General features: G+C 39.5%; 1 protein-coding gene across 1 annotated transcript in view; it reads left to right on the plus strand.

The window, feature by feature from the left end:
* CNTNAP2 (contactin associated protein 2) overlaps positions 1-24,125 on the plus strand; it is an 864,917-nt gene that overhangs the window by 205,095 nt on the left and 635,697 nt on the right. The window contains exon 4 of the mRNA XM_074146844.1: positions 1,759-1,906. Coding sequence (XP_074002945.1) covers positions 1,759-1,906 — 148 coding nt within the window. The remainder of the gene's footprint in view (positions 1-1,758; positions 1,907-24,125) is intronic.

Consider the following 24,125-nt stretch of genomic DNA (forward strand, 5'->3'; position numbering starts at 1 on the left):
TGTGCCAAGCATCACAAAATTAAGACATGCCCAAGCAGAAATTCCTCTTGAAATATGGAGAGTTACCTTGCATGCTCGCTAAAATATATATTTTTAAAGGATCAAGTTTTTTATTCCCTCCATAAACTTCTGTGAACAGGACTAAGAGAACAGGCAGCTGTTCAATAGGATTTTTTGTCTTCATTTGATGTATGCTTTCCCTTGGTGTTTATTGTCTTCTATTCAGCTCAGAAGACAGAACTGTTAATTTCCTTATAAACATTTACCCCTTGCATACCTAAGTGCTTCATAGACATTAATTAATGTATCTTACAAGCTCAGCTATGAAGAGAGGAGTGCCATCTTCATCATTTAGCACATGAGTAGCTGCAGTACAGAAAAATTAAGGTGAATGTAACCATTAATATATGTCATAATGTTTAGAGTCCACCAAGGAAGGGATCCTGTGGATCTTCCTGACATTTACCACCACCTAGATGTACTGTGCACTGTAGAAACTAATTATTCACCTAAGATACCCTTTTGTAATAAGTAGCATCTGGGCGTGTAATTAGGTACTGCTATATCTGTATGCAAAAGGCTGACTTAAATTTTGGCTCTTTCAAGTTTTTGATGACTGTATTTTGCAGTAGTGCTACTTACAGCCCAGTTGTTTTTTTACTTTGCTTTTCATTCTACTATGGGTATTTATTACAGGACTTTACGTGGATTTACTCAGATGGCAAGTGGGTAGATACTGCTACTGATTTTTTTTTCTCTGTGGTAAAAATATCTTTTTTATGACAATGCCCCAAAAATTCTTATTTTCATAGGCTCTCTAGTAACGGGTCATCTTTTCTCTGTTCATTTATGACTGCTCTGTTCACTGTTACAAGACACTTATTTTTATTGAAAATGGCCTGTGAAGAGGTGTGAAAATTCCTCTGAAAATGTTGGGGAGGACTGAATGATAGTCTTTAACATCTGCCATCAGTGAATTAATGGATTGTCCATAAAATGACAAGACAAAAAAACCCCACTTCTATTAAGTTAACTAGTAGGTATTATTTGCTTTTAAGCTTGATGCTATGAAATATTTACCAGTAGGTACAAAACTACAAACCAAGTGCTAAATATTTAATTCATTGGTTTTCCAAACTCCCTTGAGAGCTCTTGTCTCCTTTCCTGACTTACAAAGTTTTATTAACCAAAAATAGGCTGCAGTGTGGGTGATGGCTGTGGTTAGGAAAGAAACTGAACACTCACTTTCCAGCATGTAATCCATCAAAAGGAATATTTTTAAATTCTTAGAAATTTGATAAATGGAAGGGGCCCCTTTCCCTTGTAGGAAGCAGCTTATTTTAGTGTTCATATTTAAAGGAAAATGACTGGTATGTGTTATCTTACTGGCAGAGGACGGGGATCTTCTTCCCCAGAAAAACCACTCTGGGTTGGACGCTTTTATTAACATGTTTTAACTGAGAAACAGATTGTTGATGCAAAATGGATTACTTTCTTACCTAGCAGCAGCTGTTCCATGATTTCAACATATCTGTTGCGGGCAAAGAAGTCTCAGTGCTACCGTTTTGGTATTCTTGGGAAACTTTGTAAATCAACTATTCATTTTGTCCCTATCACAGAAACATTTAAACCAAACTTCACTATAACCTAGAGACTTGGAGGACTTCACTACCCAGTGTCTTCCTTGAGAACAGAACCTTTGTCGCATGTGAGATGGATGTAATACAATCATTTTCTTTATCTTCTTCTTTCCCTTAGGCATTTCCTGGAAATACAAACTCTGATAGCGTGGTCCGGCATGATTTACAGCATCCAGTTATTGCTCGCTATGTACGGATAGTTCCTTTGGACTGGAATGGAGAGGGCCAAATTGGGTTAAGAATTGAAGTCTACGGCTGCTCCTATTGTAAGTTTTTCTATGATCATCTTTTCCTTTCTTTCTTTTTCTCCCTAAATAAAAACTGTCTTTGGATCTCAGATTAAAACTGAATCTCAAGTACTTTTTGCTTAGATAGATTAAGATGCTCTGGGATTGCTAGTTATATTGCCCAGGGCCTCATGAAATATTTATTGTAAGCCTAACTCTGAGTTTCTATTTTGTTCTTCTCTGGAAAGACGCGACATTGGAATTCACGATAGTGCTTTGAAGTTCCTTCTTTTGATCTTCACGGTTTCTTCTGCAGATGACTATTATATAAGCTTGAACAGGAAAGTTGAGGAAAAGATAGTATTCAAGCAAATATCATGTTGGGTCTTGAGGGGAACAAATGGGAAACAGGACATAATTCATTGTGTGGTGCTAGGGATAAAATTAAAGCAAATACGTAAGAATTTTATCAGTGTAGCTCAGATTGTCTAAATATGTGACATGTTTCAGGGGTTTTTCCTTTAGTATTTGAATATGACTTCAGAATTCTTTTGAAATCCAGATGAGCAATGGTACAAATGCATTTGAATTTAGGAGCAGAACTGATTATGTTTTAAGAAAAGCAAGGGCAGTTTCTAAATGCCTGTCCTTGACTTCAATCCAGCCAGTGCTTAATGGAAGTCTACAAATCTGCAGAAAATTAAATGTCTGATGTCCTATTTCTAAGTACGTGTTTCTTATGCAGTATCCTGGCTTTGTTGGTATTTTAGCTGGAAGGAGCTATTTGAGATTTGTCTTTAAATAACTAGGTGTTAGAATAACGTAAGGAGCATACATCTGGAAGTCTCATCCATTGACTTCACGGGGTGACTTAAGGCATATGGGAGACGTTTGCCATCCCCACTAGCAAAAAAGAAGAACACCTTGTAATTGTGTTGTTTTGGTTTGGATAGATAGTCAAAAGGCTATGTACTTTCATTTAGCACCAGTAAGAACCATGAAGAATAGAGTTTTGGTATAATTTTTTCCTATTTCCATGCAATGAGTTAAAGCTTTAGTTTAAAAATGTTTATTAAACCACAGATAATTTCCCGGCAACTGCAGTAACTTAGCTGAGAAATCAAACCAAACTGGCTGTAGTGTTGGTGCTGCTGTGCTGAAAGCAGGCATGGTTGTTAGAGCCATTTGTAAAGTGAGAAGAGTGTACCTGTTAGCTGAGGAACTGTGAGTTATTTGGAAGTTGATTCTTGCCCAAGTTGCTTCCAAGCTTCTGAAGTTTTGGGTACCGCCGTGATTATTCAGTACATGGCTCTTAATAAACAAGTGTTTACCATCATAGTGCTAAAATGTTTTACGTGCTGTTTTAAGTATACCAAACACTACAGCGTGGTTAATTTTGCAGCACGATAAATACTTGCTTTTAAGTATACCTCCTTACTTGTACATCAAATGCAAATTCAGGCATTTGACAGAAGAAACTAACATTTAGTTTACTGTGAAATACGACTCTCTTTAACAGAAAAAAAATGTAACAGAATCAAAAAATAGAACCCATGATCTTTGCTGCAATATTTACAGGTAAAAGTAGTATTTTTTTTTTTACGAAATAGATAGACAAAATACTATAGGTACATGACAGGTTGCTCTTAGAGGCTTAAAGTAAATGTGGGAAAAGGTCAAACACAGCTTGTTGACAAAATGATTTCAGTTATTTGATGAAAAGTTGCTTTCTTGATAGGCTTTTGGAGGAGAATAAAAAGCATCTACAAGGAAACAGTGTATGGAACTATGAAAATACTGATAAAATGTGTCTTCACAGAAGAATTGAGGTTGCCAAGCATAACTTTGTAATGCTACTGAAAGAGTATTGCTGGAGTTTGTATTAGAAGGTATTTCAATAATTGTTGGGTTTTTTTAATATAAGATTAATAATAACATTTTACATTTTTATGCGTATAGGGACTTATCTTCCAAAACCCCTCCTAAACTGCAGTGCGCTTTTTATATGCAGGAATTGGGCTGTCCCCAAAATGCTATCAGTAGATAGCAGCAGAGCAATTGAGAAGAAAAACTAGAAATCCACTGTGTTAAGAGAGAGGAAAGAGCCCTTTGGTATGACTACTGGAACAACGGAGTAATGTGTACAAATTCGCAACTTGTCTTCAAATGCATCACTTGGAGCCAGGTGTATCATGCTACATCGTTCCGTGTAGACAAGTCCTTTGGCAAAGGCAAAATTTTTAACCTCATGATTAGAAGTGTATATATTTGCATATAAATATGAGCACTGTTATTAACCAGTGTGATTTGCAGATTAATGCTGCTGTCAGTGAAGGAATTGGCCATTTGGATAATCAGTAGTTTTCAAAGCCTGCTGCTAGTCAAATCTGCCCCAAATATTTGAAACATTACCTAAATATAAAGGCTGCTCAATATATCATAATTGTAATTTTTTTAAGTTTATAGATTCAAATTGAATATATTCTTGTATTTAGATACTTTAGAGAGCATGTTTCCAGATACAAAAATCAGGTATTTTCTCGCAGCGCAAGCAAGGTTTACTTAGGAAGCCATACACTTACTGACTACAAAAACTCTTGTTTCACATTACTGCAACCTGGTCATTAGTTTCAGAGTATTAAAAAAAATAATTCCTCATATGGGCATGTTTAGTTTGGAGAAGAGGAGGCTGAGGGGGGACTCATTGCCCTCTACAACTTCCTGAAAGGAGGGTGTAGAGAGGTGGGTGTTGGCCTCTTCTCCCAAGGGAATAATGACAGGACCAGAGGAAATGGTCTGAAGTTGGGGCAGGGGAGGTTTAGATTAGATCTTAGGAAGAATGACTTTACTGAGAGGGTGCTCAGGCACTGGAACAGCCTGCCCAGGGAGGTGGTGGAGTCGCCATCCCTGGAGGTATTTAGGAAACGTGTAGACGTGGCACTTCAGGGCATGCTCTAGTGCCCGAGATTGTTGGGTTGTGTCTGTTTGTGGGTGGGGTGTGGTGTGGTTGTGGGCATTTGTTTTGTGTTGGTGTTGGTGTTCTGGGATTTTTTGGGTGTGGGGTTTTTTTTGTTTGTTTGTTTTTGGTTCTTTTCTTTTTCTTTTTTTTTTTGTTGGTTGGACTCGATGATCTCAAAGGTCCCATCCAACCAAAATATTCTGTGATTCTGTGATATTGAACTACTTATTCAAAAGCCAGGTCATTAATTACCTTGTTTTCTGGCAATTTAAGAATTGACACATTTAATTTTTTTGCACCAGAAGTGAAATCCATGTTCTTCATTGCCCAGCAAATTAAATTTAAAGCAGAGGTGTGACTTCCAGAGGAGGACTAGAGCTCAGTTCTGTTCCCTGGAGAAGTTCATAGCATTACCAAATCTTCTTCTTTCCATTTTATTTTGCTTTAAGTTTGAAATCTGGGCTGTCTTTGAAACTGCACCTTTGTATTTTGTGTAGATGAGATCTGTGGGGTTGTCTTCTAACAGAAGGGCTCATAGGAGTCACCAAAAAAGAATTAGGGCCTCATTCTATGGCAAGATTTAAAATGAACTTCGTATTTTTATCTGTGAATAAACAGTGACATCAAATTTAGAAAAGCTTTTCATTTTCTGTAGGGCAAATCTGACTATGTCTTATTTTAAAAGGTATTTAAATTGGGTAAATAACTTGCTTAATGGCTATGTTAATGGAGGAGTTGCATGAGCAAAACAAGCTCGGAAAACAACAACAAATAGACTGTTACATAAAATAAACAACATTTTCTAGTCAACAGGAGTTTCAGCTTTTGTTTTAAAATGATCTATTTCATACACTGTAAAGGGGAAGAGGGTCTTTACACTTGCAGTGACATCATTTATCAAAAAGCAAGTCACAGAGAAGAAAGCGATATAACCAAAGGCAAATATCTACCACATCAGTTAAGTCAAAACTGGTGGCAGATTTTTTGTTCATGCTCTTTTGGAGAGAGAGAGCAAAGGCACATAACATAGATCTTCCATCATGTCCACGTTTATGAATTTTTGAGACAGGCAGCAAATACATAGCATCTGGAGGCTGTGACATCTTCAATATAGTGCATTTTTACTACCGATTTGTGAAGATCATAATAAGCTCCTGCAGGATCATTGCCATATGAATAGTTTCTTTAATCTCCATCCCGTGGCAGATGGATGCTACAAAAGTGGCAGTAGCAACACTCTTGCATAGTCTTTGGCTGCGCGTTTCAAGAGAACTGTATGAGGCCTCCCATGTGCCTAAATCCTATGAGTGGAAAGCACTCCCTGATACGTTTGGTCACACAGTTTTTTTGATATGGCCGTGTTGATTTTCTGCCTCTAAACCATATGTCTGAATCTTTTTGACGCAGTTGTATATCTGATGGTAAGAATTTTCAAATTACAGGTGATTCACTTCTGAAGTGTAGGATATACTTGAGAAAAATCACTTGGAGATGGCAGAAAGTCGTGCAGATACTCGATATAGTCAAGGCAAATAGGCAGCAGGGACAACGATAAAGCTTCATGGATGGCTGCAAACTGAGCTGTTTCCATTCATTGACCAGTTCTGTTTGCTAATATGTAGGAAGCAGCGGGTCTGAACAATTGTCCCCATGAACAAATCCTCCCCCTCTGCTCTGCCCTGGGGAGGCCCCATCTGGAGCACTGGGTCCAGTCCTGGGCTCCCCGGTTCAAGAAGGACAGGGAACTGCTGGAGAGGGGACAGAAGAGGGCTACAAAGATGATGAGGGGCTTGGAGCATCTCTCTGATGAGGAAAGGCTGAGGGACTTGGGTCTCTTTAGTCTGGAGAAGAGAAGACTGAGGGGGGATCTGATCAAGGCCTATAAATACTTAAAGGGTGGGTGTCAGGAGGATGGGGCCAGTCTTTTTTCAGTGGTGCCCAGGGACAGGACAAGAGGAAATGGGCACAAACTTAAATATAAAAGTTCCACCTAAACATGAGGAGGAACTTCTTTCTGTTGGGTGTGGCAGAGCCCTGGAAGAGGCTGCCCAGAGAGGTGGTGGAGTCTCCGTCTCTGGAAACATTCAAACCCCACCTGGACACGTTCCTGTGCAACCTGCTCTGGGTGGACCTGCTTTGGCAGGGAGGTCGGACTAGATGATCTCCAGAGGTCCCTTCCAACCCCATATCACTCTGTGATTCTGTGAAATGTCACCTGAGCTGTGTTTGCAGATCTGTTCATTTCGGTTATTAGCTACACAACTTGTTTTGTGCTATGTCAAATGTTACCATTTCAGTTTCCTGATGGGTGACTGATTTTTTTTCAGCGAGCGAGGGAGAAGAAGAAAAAGTAGTAACCACTGCCCCAAGGGTTTTATGAAATAATGAGCGTTTGTATGGAGAAATTTTAGTCTCCAGATGGTAAAGTGAATAAAATGTTGGTCATCTAAACATGTTACAAGAACAAAAATAAGGTTTGGGGATGTTGTTAAGGGAGGACCCAGGCAACGCTACAGGCTTGGGGAAGAGTGGCTGGAAAGCTGCCCGGCAGAAAAGGACCTGGGGGTGTTGGTGGACAGCTGGCTTAACATGAGCCAGCAGTGTGCCCAGGTGGCCAAGAAGGCCAACGGCATCCTGGCCTGTATCAGGAATAGCGTGGCCAGCAGGAGTAGGGAAATGATGGTGCCTCTGTACTCGGCCCTGGTGAGGCCTCCCCTCGAGTGCTGTGTTCAGTTCTGGGCCCCTCACTACAGGAAGGACATTGAGCTGCTGGAGCGTGTCCAGAGGAGAGCCACCAAGCTGGTGAGGGGTCTGGAGAACAAGTCCTATGAGGAGAGGGTGAGGGAACTGGGCATGTTTAGTTTGGAGGAGAGGAGGCTGAGGGGAGACCTCATTGCCCTCTCCAACTCCCTGAAAGGAGGGTATAGAGAGGTGGGTGTTGGCCTCTTCTCCCAAGGGAATAATGATGGGACCAGAGGAAATGGTCTGAAGTTGGGGCAGGGGAGGTTTAGATTAGATCTTAGGAAGAACGACTTTACTGAGAGAGTGGTCAGGCACTGGAACAGCCTGCCCAGGGAGGTGGTGGAGTCGCCATCCCTGGAAGTATTTAAGAAACGTGTAGACGTGGCACTTCAGGGCATGCTCTAGTGCCCGAGACTGTTGGGTTGTGTCTGTTTGTGGGTGGGTGTGGTGTGGGGTTATGGGTGTTTGTTTTGGTTTGGTTTTGGTGTTGTGTTTTTTTTGGTGGTTTTTTTTTGTTTGGTTGGTTGGGGTTTTTTTGTTGGTTGGACTCGATGATCTCAAAGGTCCCTTCCCTTCCAAATGTCCCTTCCAACCTTCCAACCAAGAAGATTCTGTGATTCTGTGAGGACCAAGTGAATGTTTGCAAGAACTGATTAGGAAGTATTGAAGTGCTAAAAACTATGGGCTGAACAGGTCTTTTGGGTAGTTGTTGGTGTAGTTATTCCTGTCTGTCTGCAATGACTTAAGCCGTTGTTTCCTCTGGTGGTTAATTCCACATTCAGCTATACTCATTGTTCGGAAATTTTCTGTGATGCTTACTTGAAATATCCTTTGCTTGGTTTCATTCTTCTGGTGCTAGCTATCCATCTCATTCACTGTCTCACATGGTTGCCATTAATACTTAATGAGACCTCCATCCTGTCCAGAATCATCTATTGCATCCAAACATCAAAGGGTCTATGAAAGGTAGAAAGCCACTATTACTTCCCTTTTGCGGAATCTGATCAAGTTTCACTTGCCCAAATTCAGTAGTATACCCCGGACGTTTTGTTTCACCAACATAGCCTTTAAACAAAAAAATGTGTTGAAGTGTCATGACTGCTATTGGAACACCCTGTGCTGAATAAAACACAGCTCTATATGAATATAAATATATGCATATATATTTCTGCTATTACACTTTTGGTATCTATGTGAATATTCACCTACATGGTGAAGATACTAATACATTCTGCATAAATGATTCCCTGCCTCTTCTTATGACACATTAATACTTATAATAAATGTGCCACTAAGTTGTCTGGTCAGACTTTTCTGACCATCTAAGTGGTGGAACTGCATAAAAATATTAACTGTCAGAAAGGAAGAACCATTTTGAAGTGTGTATTTTGTGAAAACATATTAATGATATTTCTAGCAATTTTATTAAATTGCTGTAAGTAAGAGTGCTTTGAATATACTGGGATTTTATTGGGGGGGCAAACCACAGAACAGAAACAATCTTTTAGCAGAGGTGCCTGTGAACTGGGTATCTTTGCTTGTGACAGAGGATGGGACAGTTGGGAGTTCTGCTAAACATCCAACCTTTATTCCCCTTTTAAATTTCAGTATTTATATACTGGGCACTTCTGTACCTGTTTAGGTCTATATGTTTGATTTTTAGCCACCATTTTCACAGCTCAACAGCTACAAACAAAGTTTGATACTCTCCTTCTGACATTAAAAGTGCATGGCTGAATATTTATATCTGAACTAAGGAGAGTGAAGGAAATTAACTGTTTAACTTTTTCTTTGCAAACTTTTAAAGATCTGTTTGAATATATGCTGTATTTGTAAGCTTGCGTCTTTATTGGCATTCTTTCTACCTTTTTGACGTGCAGGAGATTTTTTTTTTCCTTAAGGATCATGAAAATAGATACCTTTTATCCTCCATATATTCTCATGTCATGGTAGCCTTTAAGCAGTAGAGTTTTGCCATTTAAGACCAAAAATGCTGCCTTTCTTTATAAGCATTCTCGGTATGGATTGTTTTCCTCCATTGCCTCTCCAGAAAGAGAGGTTGTTCCTACATACATGTTCATATATTTTGGCATGAAAATAAGTGACAACAGGCTTTATTACATTTGGTTGTTAGCAGTAACAAACAGGGATCTATTCTGGCAGTAAGTACTACTTAGAATTCAAAACATCTATCTCCTGCATTTTAAAAATGTGAAAAAAAAAAAGATTTAGCATTTGGGTAGGGTGTTAAAAAAACTACAATCAGAAGATTCAGGAAAAAAAAATATTTCCAAATACCTTATTGTTTAATTTTATTCTTTATTTATTTTATAATTTTATTAATTTTATTCTTTTATTATTTATTCTTTTATTAATTTTATTCTATATTTAATTATAAACTCTTTTATTCCAAATGAAATATTTCAGAAAGGTTTGACATAAAATGAGTTTGTGGTAAAAAAAAAGCCTTAAGAACATATCTTTATGTTTTATTCTTTACCTCTTCATTAATCAGATGTAATAATTTTTTTTTTTTCTCACAACTTTTTGAAACTGGAAGCAAGCTAAAAAGTCCATTATTTTTCCATTTCTAGTTGTAATGAGGTTACCGGTAGATGTTCTCAAGCACCATGGCTTTGAGAACTGCATCAACCGTGTGTGTTCTTTACAGGTTCATTTGTTAGCTGGCAACGGATGTATAAACAGTCAGAGAAAAACAAGTATATTTTGTATGAATACACGCCCCACCAGCTTGTTCAGTTGTATTCTCAGGCAGTTTTCAATTACACTTGAACATTTTTTAATCATTCAGCATTTTCTTTAGAAGGATGTATGTAGCTGGTTCATTTGAAAAAGTTCTTTTGTGACTTTTTTTTTTTCTGTGGAACAGAGAAAAACTTGTCCCTGCTAAATAAACAGAATGCATGGCCATATATGATAAAATCTTGCAGATTTTGATTAAGGTTTATTAAGTCAGGTCTGGCTCTTCTCTTGTGGATAGGAGCAGCCTACAATTTTCAAATAGGTTTTCCAGTAATTGTCCACGCATCCCACTGAAAGTGTCTTCCATACAGTTAACAGGAGGGTGAAGATTTAAAAAATATCCCTAGGATCCATAAACATCTGAAAAAGTAGAAAACAGAAGTACGGTTGCAGTACACTTTTTCACAAAATAAGGATGTTAGCATTCAGGTAGATACAGTCAAAAGCTTCAATCTAATCACAGTAGTCTTGCCTTTAATGTTTTTTTGCCTGAGTGTATACTCGTGATGGTTTTGGCCAGCATTATCTTCTTGTTGTAAGAGGTGATTGATCCATTTGTCCATGATGACTTATTCGCTAGAGAAATTAGACCTTTTTTTTTTTTTCTCATGAAACAAAAAACTTTGGCAGATTTCAAACTACAGATCTTGGTTCTGTAGCACTGATTCAGACCCTGAAAAGCCTCACTGCTGTTTGTTTCCTGCATGTCTGGAATAAAATATATTTCAAGGATGCAGTTACTTCCAGGCTCAGTTCAATTTATTCTGCTCTTTCCCTAAAGTTCAGGTGAAGACGGTGCATTTTGTGTTTTTATTTTAAGCAAAATGGCAAGTGGAGTCTTGCCAAGAGTAAACTCCTGTTTCCTCTCTGCCAAAGGTAGTGTCAGTGTTCTCTGATATGAAACTGCATATATAAAGGGTCAACATTGATGACAGGAAATAACCAAATTTAACTCTTCATAATAATGCTTTTATAAGGTAAAAATGAGCCTTGGGAGCGATATGCAGTATATCCCTATACTGAGCTGAGTTTCTACGCAAAGTCCTGTTTTAAAGCTGAAGTCCTATCCTTATGAGAATACCTTTGGAGAACTAGGTCACTGTGATGCCAACTTTTCCCCAAGTCCTCTGAAACAGGTAAATGTTCAGGTTTTTCCATCCTTCAAGAGAATAATTCAGTTGGAAGGTACCTGCAACAACCATCTACTTCAACTGCCTGGCCACTTCACAGCTTCCCAAAAGCTAAAGCACAGTTATTAATTGCCTCTTAAACTCTGACAGGAATGGAACATGGCGGCCTATTGGCACCGTCCATCTCAATCTGTGGCTCTGGTTACACTTAGACTTTCCTCCAGGCTTCAGCTGCTGAAATCATCCACCCCTTAGATCCCTCGGTTTTGTGTCCAGCCAGATCAAGTCCCTGGATCTCCTCACGGTGTGGTCTCATGGACATTAGCTCTGGCATGGAGAAGGGATGGCTCTGGGCTGCAGGGTTGATTTCTGCCATGACTGGAGAGCAGAGTAACAGGACGAGGTTTGTCTTTGGGAGCCGAAAGGCAGAGGAGGAGTCAGGGACACCCAGCAGCTGTGCCCCATGCGTGGCCACCAAGAGCAGGGACAGCCCCCTGGGCACAGGGACTGCCTCGGGGCCAGCACCCCAAAGGCTGGATGGAGGGGCTGCACAGGGGGGCCCCGTCACCCCCACGTCACAGTGCCACCACCCGGCAACGCAGCAGTCACAATGCCCTGGGCCAGGATAAAAGGGAGCATCCTCCTGTGTCCCGCTGGCAGAGCTGGACTGAGGGCAGCCCGAAGACATCCAAGAGGAAGGCCTTGAGGATCTGGTGGAATTACTTGGAGGGGGCTGAGGGAAGAAGACCAGAGACTGGACAAGGCCTCTGCAAGGTTAGCTCCTGGTAGGGCCGCATTTAAGCTCATCTGAAAGATGGAAATCCTTCTGAGCTGGATAGCTGTGGCAAGTCCAAGGGAATTCCTTCCTGAGGAGCACTGCAGAGCTCACTGTCCTCATCCCCTGCAGAGCCAGGGGCAGCGGCGGTAAGAAATGGGATGCAGAGATGTTGCTGGGGTCCCAGTGGTTTGGAGCACCCTCTGGTGCCCTGCCAGGCACGGGGAGGATTTTTGCCCCAAGGTCGATCAGGCCAGGGGAACGCGGCCACTCTCGGAAGCCCCTGAGATGGCCCCAGGGTGAGGGAGAACAGGGCTTGGGCATCTCCTGGGAGGAGGCAGGACCAGCCTGTGGGACGAGGAGGCAGGTCTTGCTCACATGCTCAGGGAACAGCCGATCGCCAGCGCTGGGGTCAGGAAGGAATTTTCCCCCGGGGCCGATTGGCACTGCTCCCCGGGGGTTTTTTGCCTTCCTCTGCAGCATCGAGCAGGACCACTTGTCAGGGCTCCTCCTCTCCCCTTTGGCTGGGTTCCTGCCTGCTGCTCGTGCACCACGAAGGTGGCCTCTGGTGCCCCGCAGCTGGGGGGAGGAAGGCTTTTTTCCCCCCGAGGTGGCCCAGCAAGCGTCCCCGGGGGTTTTTTGCCTTCCTCTGCAGCAGTGAGCAGGGCCCCTCGCCAGGGCTCCTTTGGGCCGTGTTGGCCGGGAGCCCGCTGCTCCTGCTGCACCAAGGTGGCCTCTGGTGCCCCGCAGTCGGGGGGAGGAAGCTTTCTAGAGTGCCAGGCGGGCCCCCAGGGTGGCCCCCGGGGGCTGCTTCTTGTCCTCTGTAGCCCTGAGCACAGCCCCTGGCCAGGGCTCCTGGGGGCCCTTTGGGCCGGGCTCTTGCCCGCTGCTCTGGCACCTCCCGGCCACCGCTCCTGCCCTGCCTCTCTCGGGCTCTCTTGCCCAGTGCAAGCCTGGAGCGGGAGCCAGCTCTGCCCTCCCCTTGGCTCCGTCTCCCCAGGGCTTCTGCCTTGGCCAAAACACCCTCTGCTGGGAAGGGCTCCGGCCTTGGGGCACCACCAGGAGCTGCCGCTTTGCCCCTCTCCCTGCCTGCAGTACAGGCACAGGGCAGGCACCAGAGCGCTCTTCATCCATCACTGGCTGAGAAGCACAGTGGCAGAGCAAGTTTTGGAAGGCAAAAAGTGTCCTTAGCATTGGTATGTGTCAACCTTTTGAAAATACCCCAGTGTACCACACACCTCCTCTTTTTCTTCTTCTTTTGGGTGTGGTTGGTACCGATGCTCATTCTTCAAGTTCTCACCCTTCTGGAAACAGCAAAGTGAGAAGGCAAGGCAAGGCAAGAAGAGTTATGCCATGTTATGCCCAGAGTTATGCCTGACAAGCTATGACCTAGATCTAAGGAGTCCATCCAGGAGATCTGCATTGTTAATTATGGTATATATATGACTTATATACCATATAAATATTTATAATTATGGTATCCTAGTTGACATCTGGAAAGTTGAAGTGTCCCATAAGGACAAGGTCTACCAATCCAGAGATTTTCCTAATTGCCTCATCAGTGCTATCATCCTGGCTGGGCGAACGATAGGAGACACCCAGCATGACACCCGCTTTGTTTTCCATCCCTTAATCCTCACCCAAAGGCTCTCAAACACATCATCACTAGCGGTAAGGGCTGTACAGTCAAACCTCCCCCTTACATACACTGTGAGTCCTTCACCTTGCCTGCCCTGCCTATCCCTCCTGAACAGCCTGTAGCCCTCCATCCCAGCACTCCCATCATGGGACTCGTTGCACCAAGTCTCACTTGACATCATAACTCTGGGAACCAACCAACGCTTCCAGGTCATCCTGTTTGTTTCTCATACAGTGTGTGTTGGTGAACAATCATTTCAGATGTGCTCCTAAACCCTTAGTGCTCCCTGGAGCAATGTAAGTGTTCCCATCAGCATCCCCACCCTCAGACAACGCCATGCCAACCCTTGGCTTACCTTCAACTCTTGTGATGGTAACCCCATCCCAAGAGAGCACACTTACCTTTCTCTCCCGCCTCTCCTGAAGATGCAACTGGTAGGAGAGTGAGGCAATGGTACCTGCAGTGTCCTGCTGGCGTTTACCCAGTCAAACAGTTCTTGTAACTGATAAAGGTCCCTAGGGAAATAGTCAGTCAGACGATCTTCGGGGACTGTTTCATGTAGCAGTGAATTATACTAAAAGAGAACAAATTTTTGGCTTGACGAAGAGACCCCCTAGTTTCAATGGCTTCAGTTGTAACGGTGTCAGACGTTACGTAGACTTTCTGAGTTTGGGTTCTTTGCTGCTGTCCTTTTAGTCTAAGCATTTCTAATGCTGTCACATTAAAAAGAAGTTATTGGTCGGCAAATGGCAGGAAAAGTGTCCCACACAATGTCTATAGTAAAATATTAGCTCTAATCAGATGCAGCCCATCTTATTAGAAGAGTTGACAAAATCTTTTAAGCTCCATGATGCTGGAACACTTCTCATATTGTTCTGAGCTACACAGGAAAACAACAGAATACTGGATATTTTTCTCTTGAATATCGTTCAAGTTGGTATTTTACTATAATTACTTTTGTGTATAGCTTCATCTGGTTCTTAGGTGGCTTCATGGAGTGCTCATTGGATAGAGATGTGCAGAGATCACTTAATAAGTGCCTCTGCACTTGGTGCAGATTGAGGTGAAGGTAAATCTTCTAAACAACAATAGTTTTTATTTTTTAGGAAAGCCATTATACATCAGAGATGATTAAAACTTGTATAGTATCCTGTCTTTATTATAGTGCATGTGACATTAGTAAAATGTACATAAAAATGGGAAAAAGATATTTATCTGCATTTTAAAGATTAAGAATTTATGGGACATTTAAAATTTGTGTATCCCTTAGAAATTCACAGTGAAACTGGGTAAATACTGTATGAAAACATTTCCTTAAGTATGTTTGTATATTTACATGTATCAATTACATTTGAAACTCTCTTTTAACATTTGGCAAGTGTTCTGTCAAATAACATTAGTGGCAACGCTGAAATGACAATCATAAGCAAAGACTGAAAATTCATGTTCTAATTTGGACGTAATCTTTGAGTGTATTTTCACTGCAAATTGAATTCTGAGATCTATATTCATTAAGAAGAACGTAAAGTTATGGCATATGGCCCATAAGTATATACATAGATATCTATATTATGTACTTAGTCTGAGCTGTTTCTAAATAAACAGCTAAGTCATTCCTATACTACCTTCCAATTTAGAAAATTTGGTTTAGCAATCTTATAATTTGCTTAGCAATCTTATAATTTAAAATTATATCTTTAAATAATGAAGAAATCTGAACAAATTTTAAAAAACATGTAATTTAAAATTGGAGAAAAAGAAGTAAATTTTTGTACCTACTTAATTGTGAATATTCATCAGATTATATCAGCCAGGATTTTGTGGTTTCATATTGATCATTGTTAAAAAATAATAACTTTATATGGAATGGGATCCCACAAATCCTTTTCTGCATAGTAATGTTTCTATCTTTTCATTTCCAGATTGACAAGGTAATTGGAGCTTAGTTCTTTCAATCCATACATATTCTTTATGACTTTTTTTTCACTTTCTCATAGGCCGTATGTATATAATTGTCCTTTTGGCTTTAAATAATTTGAAGAACTTGAGAAACTGGGTTTCTAAAACTACAGCTGTAAAAACATTCTTAGCTGGAAAATAATTTCCTTACTTAAAAAAAAAGTAAGGAATTGGTCAGCAACAGCTGTAATTTATGTTTCAAGCTTGTATGCGGGCTTGGTGTTGCCGCTTGCGTAGCGATTCACTTTGTTTAGCAGCGAATTAGTTTCTCTTCTTAAGCTTGCTAACATCAGTAGGAAATATCTTTTGGTTTCTATGTACTTTGGATTAGAACTTTTACTTAACATTGAAAATAAAAAAAAAAATTAGACACAGGGTATTTTGTTAAGTGGTGAGGAAACATTAGAGAGACCCAAACTTTGAATATACATGTATTGCTCAGAGAAGGTAGTTGCTCATTTTCTCTAAGGTGGGAGAATGGTTTTGTAGTTGTTTGCGGTAGAGGATACTGGCGGCAGTGCGATCTGAGAAAAGCCTGTTGAGCTGCAGCACATGCTGAAAGGGAAACAGGTAGTGAGGATTTACAGTCATAAATTCAGCTGAATTCTCTTGCGTTAGTGGGAGTCGTGACTTACATTCATTTGGTTTATTGATGTCTTACAGTAAATGGTTGTTGAACTGAGGCAATGGTTTTAATAAGTATCTTCAGTACCACCCTTTTATTGACTGCTGTGCTAGGAGCGGCAAAAGGAACCTAGTAAACTCTGTTTTTCAGATGTTTATCATTGCAGCCTTTCTCGTGCTGAGCTAATTTTTCTCTTCCCTCCATTGTCAGTTCGTTTCTACAAAAGTCTCTCTTGTGACTGCTCTCTCATTGCTTTTAAATGTGTGTAGTTTCCCGATTCCGGTCCTTCCTTGTCTGATTTTTCAGAAGTGCGAAAAACAAAGGGAACGTTCAGGATTGTTCTCTGAATTTTGAATGACAGCAGAAATGCACAATCCCTTTTTTGAATGTGATAATGAATGTGTGAACTTGGGAGTAAGAATGAATTGTCTAGCAGTTCTCACCTGTGTTAGAGTGATTTCAGTTGAGCTATTCACATTTGAGCTGTTCTGCTGGGAGCTGGGAATACCCGGCACCCCTCAGTGTTCACTTTTTCAGTGTATCACTTTTTCTAAAATATGGATATGTGATCGTAAAGGCACCTAAATTTGAGATAATTGTTTGGAAATGTCAGGTTCAGGATATATGAGAAATTTCAGACTCAGTCTTGCAGGCCCATCTTTCGCCTCGGTCAAAACTCAACAAAAGACTTACGTAAATTTAGGGCTAAGATTAGATATAGCAGCTTCACAGGGGTACGGTTGTCATCATCAGTTGTAATATAATTCATCACAAGTATTAATTGTATACAGTATTGGTATGTGAGCAAGCCAGCAGGATAATTGCCCAGGCACTGAGTATGTGTCTGTAAACCTGAGCTAGGTGGTAATAAAAATCACCCAATATATAAATTGGACAAAGTACCATACCTTACACTCTGCTGAAGGTTCCCACTAATTTGGTGTAATTTTTTGAGGCAGCAGAGGGGAAAGAAGAAGCCTGTTGGAAGTTTTTCCTTTGCAAACTTGCAATGAGAACCTAGTGTCTTCACACCACAGGCTTTCTGTTAGCTGATTATTAAATGCTTACAGTATTTTTATGCAGTAAGTCTATGTATTTTCTCCCATTGAAGGGACTTTCAGATGAAATCAAGCAGACTACTTTTTCTACCAGCAAAAATATACTAGAAGGCTGGTTTATTCACAGCAGATTAATAGAATACGGTGATGAGATGTGAGACTTCAAATTTAACACAACACTGAGTTATTAGGCAATTCCACTAAAAACCTTTACTTTTGCACTATTCTGCCTAAATTCTAACCCTAAGTTTGACAGCTATGTCTTAGGACAGCTGCAGACACAGTGAATGAAATATTTCTTTATGGCACTGTATTTTCTACAGATAAAGCAGGGGGATTTGAACGATTGATCTCCTGTCATAATGCAGACATTAAATACTCGCTGTGAATAAACTGAACTCTTCCTTTTATTACATCCTGCTGTAGAGAGAAACTTTATCAAGCTAGGCAAGCACATACCCCAAGGCTATTTCGCCCAGGAGAGATCTTAACTATCTTTTCTGTGTACTTTAAGTTTTATTTATGTTAGTAGAAGGATAAAGTAAGGATTACTCTTGTATTTGGGTGTAGAAATTTCTGTGTTTCCAATAGAATCCCCAGTTTGAGCTGAAAGGGAAATATTTTGACCAATTCAAATCCTATTGAACCTTGTTAAAGCATCTCTCTGGTATAATGATAGAATCGGCTGGAACAAAGATTTTTTCCTTTGCCTAATAATTTCTGATAGTTTTGAAAAGTTTCCTGCTCACTTATGTTATAAAAGCCAATTAGGCATTTTCTTTTAATTCTTATCATTTTACCTTTCTTACTTCTTAGAAGTTGGAAACATTTTGCATGACTGTGTTTAGTTTTTCAAAGAACAGAAAGAGAGTATCTCAACAATTAGTAATCTTGTTCTGTAAAATAAGAAATCTATTATCTAGTTGGCCCACATTTAAAAAAAACAATTTCAATGTAATTTGCGTTTTTATTTTCTCCGTTTTTCTACTGACATCTTTAAGTCAAAGAATTAGCAGGTTCTGCTGAAAAACGCTGCTGGAAAATTTTCATCCATCAGTACTAAAACCAAGAGTAGTGGAATATTTATAAATTTGTGTCATAGTTTCTTTGAAATAATTTTTCCTTGTTCTTACTGAAGTGCAATTTCCCTTGCGTTTCGGGGAACGATAGCAAGGCTGTAGTTCACAGCTTGAAGAAAACAACACTGTTGAAATTCACAAACAAAAGAACTTGCAACAGTTAAAGATAATTGTAATAGTTAATTTTTTTTAACTTTATATGTGTTTTCCGATAGGCTGCATAGCTCAAGAGTAGAGCTTATATAATTCAGCTGTTTAAGAATGTTGTCATAGAATGTATTAACTTTTATGTATCTTCAGTGTTTCAAAGTGTATCAGTCTGTTACTGTCAGCTTTCATGCATTACCTTGTTCTTGACCCGGTTCCCAGTTTTTTAAACTCAAACATTGCTTGACTATGCAGTCAGTATTACCTGATTGTAAACTGCATTGAGTCTCAGGAAATAAGCACTGCGATTTCTGATACTAGTTCAGATACTAAGATGCTATATGAAGAGATTGCAGATGACCCCGCTTTATCTGAAGACTTTTTGAACTTTTGTAATAGATAATATAAACAAAGACAAATAATATCAGCTTAATAAAATATTACAAGAGAATATCATCACTCTCTACAACTACTTGAAAGGACACTGTAGAGAGGTTGGTGCTGGTCTCTTCGCACAGGTAATTAATGACAGAACGAGAGGGAATGGCTTCAAGCTCCAGCAGGGTGGGTTTAGACTGAACAGGAAAGAATAGGAAAGAATTTTTCACAGAAAGAGTGGTCAGGCATTGGAACAGGCTGCCCAGGGAGGGGGTTGAGTCACCATCCCTGGATGTGTTTAAGAGCCGTTTAGATGTGGTGTTGGGGGATATGATATAGGGAAGAACTTTGTAGAGTAGGGTAGATGGTTGGACTCGATGATCCCAAGGGTCTCTTCCAACCTGGATGATTCTATGATTCTATGAATATCAAACTAAAGCGCAGCATCAGGGTAAAGCTAAAAATGGTTCCAGTGTAAGTTACTTTATCAAGTAGATACGTTACCCGCACATACACGTAGTTGATCCTACGCCAGCACTGTGGCGCTGGAGACACTTTATAGACTTATTCCTTGCAAATTACGTGGTCACTTCCAGAGAGAAAGTTTTGTTTGGCTTTGTTTTGTTTTTTTAACAATGGGTAAAAGAGGAAAAGAAAAAAAAAAAAAGAAAAAGAAAGGGGAAATAAACTGGAGAAGGAATAAGATGAACAGAGGAGAGGGAGGTGGAAGTCTGTCATTGTAAGGGCTGTCCAAAGCCGGCTGGACGTGGCCCTAGTGACAGGACAACAGGGTCCTCTCTCTGGCTCACTGTGGCCATACACGCTCTCCCTGTCAGGGTCGGGGTTATGCAGCCAGTGCTGATAAAGGCGGTTCTCAGCATAACGCAGAAGTTAGAGCCAGGGTTTCTTCTTTTCCCTCTGGCACCCAGATTAAATCTTAGGTTCTAAAAGGAGTGGTGATGCAAGTCCTTCATGGTCTTGTCCATCAGGTAGGCCCAGTTTCGGATATCTCTCTTCAAATCCATTGATTTTCAGTCTCCTTCTCTTTGTCAGACATGATATTCATTCAGCTTGCTGTTTTTCTGCTTAGGTTTATTTCAGCCTTTTGTCTTTCAAAATTTTTCATATTTTTGTGAACAACCTTATAGAACAAAGTGACCTGGACTTACGTCTTCAATGATTTAGTGTAGGCCTTTCCCAACCTTCCTACTTTTTTTAACAGTAAACCACCTTTGCTCTGATGTCGCTACATATATTATATATCTCTAACAAACACCTTACTCTACATTAAAAAGAATTTTATAAGAAAAAAAAATGTTAAAGTTTCTGAACCTTATATCTCAAAATCCACAACTTTTTGATGAAATTTTATTATTTGATCAAAACTTAAAAACACTAACTAGACTCTTTACATATAAACAAATTGATAAAACTGACATTTATTGCCATTATGAATTTTGAACATTGAAAATCTTAGTTATTTTTGGCTGATGAGGGGTAAGAGATAGGGTGGAGAAAGAATTTTGCCTTTTTTGTGGAAAAAACTACTTTGTGATGTTAAGCTTCACAGTAAAACAAGCTACTCATTAATTTGGAGAAAAAAAATTTATACCATTTTGAATATTTACAACAGTATCTTGCCTCATTTAAAAAGTAGTAACTAACTTTTCTAACTACTTGTATATTCAGGATACATTTAGCAACACACAAAACCCTCCAGAGTTCTGCAGGCATTTAGAATCCAAAAGAACCTTTGCCCAGGTGTTTCAGAGCAGAATATGGCGAGTGTGATGTTTTAGTCTACCACTTGGAGACTGCGACTTCATTCTCGTGAAAAAAAAACCAAACAAGTAAGGGATGTCGTGACCCCAGAATGAATATAGTGTCAGAAATAAAGCAAAGGAATCGGTACTTTATTCAAAGTCGTTGCAGTAAGACCCTTGAATCGAGGTGGTATTTTGTCAGTTAGAGGTAACCTAGAATGACACATTAGGAGAAATCTTTTTTATCTATTTAGTCCTTGAAATTTTAAAATATGTAAGAATATCGCCGTAATTAAAACATATTAACAATTACTGCGTGTGCAATCCATACAAACCTGGTGAGCTATAAGTTTAAAATAAACAGAAGAAAAATTAGTTGGTAGTTTGTTGTTTAGTCTTAAAAATAAATTCAAGATTCACAACAGTTTCAGAACACACTCTTGTGAGTCAAATGACTTGAGATCAAATGCTTCCCAGAAGCGCCCTGGTAGCAGGGGCATGCATGGATGGACACTTGCACTAGGATGGGGTTGGGTTGGCAGGCTGATGTCCAGTCCTCAGTTCCATAAAGTTTCTGGAAATAATCAAGCTTTGATGCATTCTTTGCTAGTGTGGAGAGAAAGACAGGTGGACTTTTAGATTCTTTGCTACCTTTATTTATCTACTTCATGTTTTTCACAGTGATAGGGTCATGTGAGCATTTCTGAGTCTCATCTATTTCATTCAAATTCATGCAGTGTGCTTACCAGAATTCTGATCAGAATCTCTGTAATGTGAAAGAAGGGTATTTTTTGGTCAATGATATCTATGCCTTCTCTTCCAGAATGAAGACTAGGATATTAGGATCTGTTCTTGTCTTCTTATATGATGAAAACAATAAATGCTGCTATAAAAGTTGGCATGCCTAATCCTAAATTTCTGACTGTGTTTGAAGACTTAGGTGAAAAAAAAATTTTTTTTCAAAGTTCTCTGTGCCTATAAATCTCACTGCAAGTATTGCACACTGCTTGTTTTAAACACTTTGAATAATTCATGTGTGCCATTTCACACACTTGCATAAAGGCTTGTCAGCATTTAGGAATCAATTTTGGGAACTTTGTATTGAAAAATTCTTCCTGAATGCGTTCAATTTAACTGCCTACATAAAAGGAGTAGGATTACTCTGACTCTTTTGATACTCAACTAGAAATAGTTTTTACAGAATGTGGCCATAATTGGACAACATTTGCTTTTCAGTGTCAGATGGGCCTCAGCTTACAGAATTACCTGGGTTATATCCCATATACCTATCCATAACAGGGTACCTAGATTACTAGAAAAGCCCTTTTCCTTATGAGTTTTGACTGTAGTGATCTACATTTGTGACCTACAGGGATAGTTATTTGCTTTGCAAAAGGAACCTTCAAAATAGAAACGATACTAGTGCTGGGGCAACTCAATGGCAACGGGATTGTTCTCAAATCAGTGGCACATTAGCTGCATAAAATTTTGAAATGTATAAACCTGCATTATAGGGGGACTGTAATTTTTTCACCAACTGAACTTGCCACATTCTGTGTTTTCTGTAATTCCGTCTTTAAATCTTTTTATGAAATATTCCCTTTTTTCTTCTTATCACTCTCCTCTTATTTTTGCGACAAACTTCCATTTAGCCTGTTAGTTAAGCTAAAGCATGGCTTTTCATGTTGCTGTGTAAGCTACTGTCATATGCTTTGACCCTGAAGCCGAAAGTGGTAGTCATATAGCTATTAGAATAGGTTCCATTAATTACTTTGTCTGACCGTCTTTGTGTCAGCAAAACAAAAGTGACTATGCATGAAGAGTACCTACCAGGTGTCTGTTTTTCAGAGTGATCAGCTCTTTCTCAAGAGGACCAAATGACCAGCTTGGCTCCTCCAAGGTTACCATTCCAGCATGAGTGAAGTACAAAATACTGAAAACATTTCACACTTTATGGGTGTAAATGAAACTTAAATATTGGAAGTCTTGCCAAAAAAAAAAAAAAAAAAGAAAAAGAAAAAGAAAAAGCTGGTGGCCTTATACAAACTAACACTAAGGGAAAAGAGTGTAATTCTTAGACTTCCAGACATTTTCTTTACAAAAATATAAACAATATGAACCAAACCAGATTTATGTACTGTGCAAATTAAGAATGTGCTGTTAAAACAGCATCACAGTGCTCCTCAAAAGAATTATTTAAAACTTTATGTTTTGAAGAGTTTTGAGGTTCTTTTTCTTTGTCTCTGACTGTCTCATACAGTTCATTAGGTACTCATATCTGTTGGTTTTCATTTTGGATGATCTGCAATTTCATGACACAGTAGGTTAAATTTGGAGCAACTTGTATTCTCTTCTCTGTTTTCTTGCATCTGTATATCTAATCATATTCCTCATGTTCTTCTATATTTCTATTCAGGAGCTATGAATTAGATGTTAATGAAGAGACTTGTTCAGCATTTCTTAGTAAGAAAAAATTCCCATTAATTTCCCTTACATAAAGGCAGAGTCTGGAATTCGTAATGAAGTATTTTCTTTCACAGGAGGCATTCTTGGCAGAAATTCAGTTATGTATTGGATAAGCTAAAGGGACTTTGCTCCCTTTACATCTCTCCACTGCAGCTTGCCTATAATGATAATTAAACATTTACTGCCTGCCCACACCCTTCAGCACTTTCTCTGAATAACAGAAATGTTTCACAGAAGTAAAACTGTTCCATATGTTTTATTGCACTTCCTTGGTACGTTTCCTAATTTTCTAGTGTAATTTTTCAGTGCACTCTGATTTTTTAAAAGATAAAATTACTGGTGATGTAGATAGGTAGCTGGAAGCAGCATGAAAATACCTAAAAATGTTAAGAACGGCAACATTCAGACATTTAATCGCTAGATTCTCTGAAAAATCTTAAGTGGAATCTAGCATTACTAACAAAATACGGTATTAAATTAGATCCGTATTTCTCATCTAGTACTTTTTTATTGTTCCCATGCTGTACAAATTTAGTAAATCATCTCTGTCATGGAATAATTACGCACAAAAGCATTCCAGTTCCTCTAGAGGAGTCTTGTAAGACTTCCTATTTATTTTATAGAAATGATTCTGTTCTTCAGAATTTCTTTTTATTGAATATGCTTTTAAGAAAATACCCTTTTTGTTTCATGGTTATCCTAGAAGACTTATGTTCCACCTTCAGTTTTTTCAAACTATTTGAATTTTGTAAAACTATTAATAATTCTCTAATTA

The sequence above is a fragment of the Numenius arquata genome, chromosome 4 (assembly GCF_964106895.1).
Source record: "Numenius arquata chromosome 4, bNumArq3.hap1.1, whole genome shotgun sequence".
Lineage (NCBI taxonomy): Eukaryota > Metazoa > Chordata > Aves > Charadriiformes > Scolopacidae > Numenius > Numenius arquata.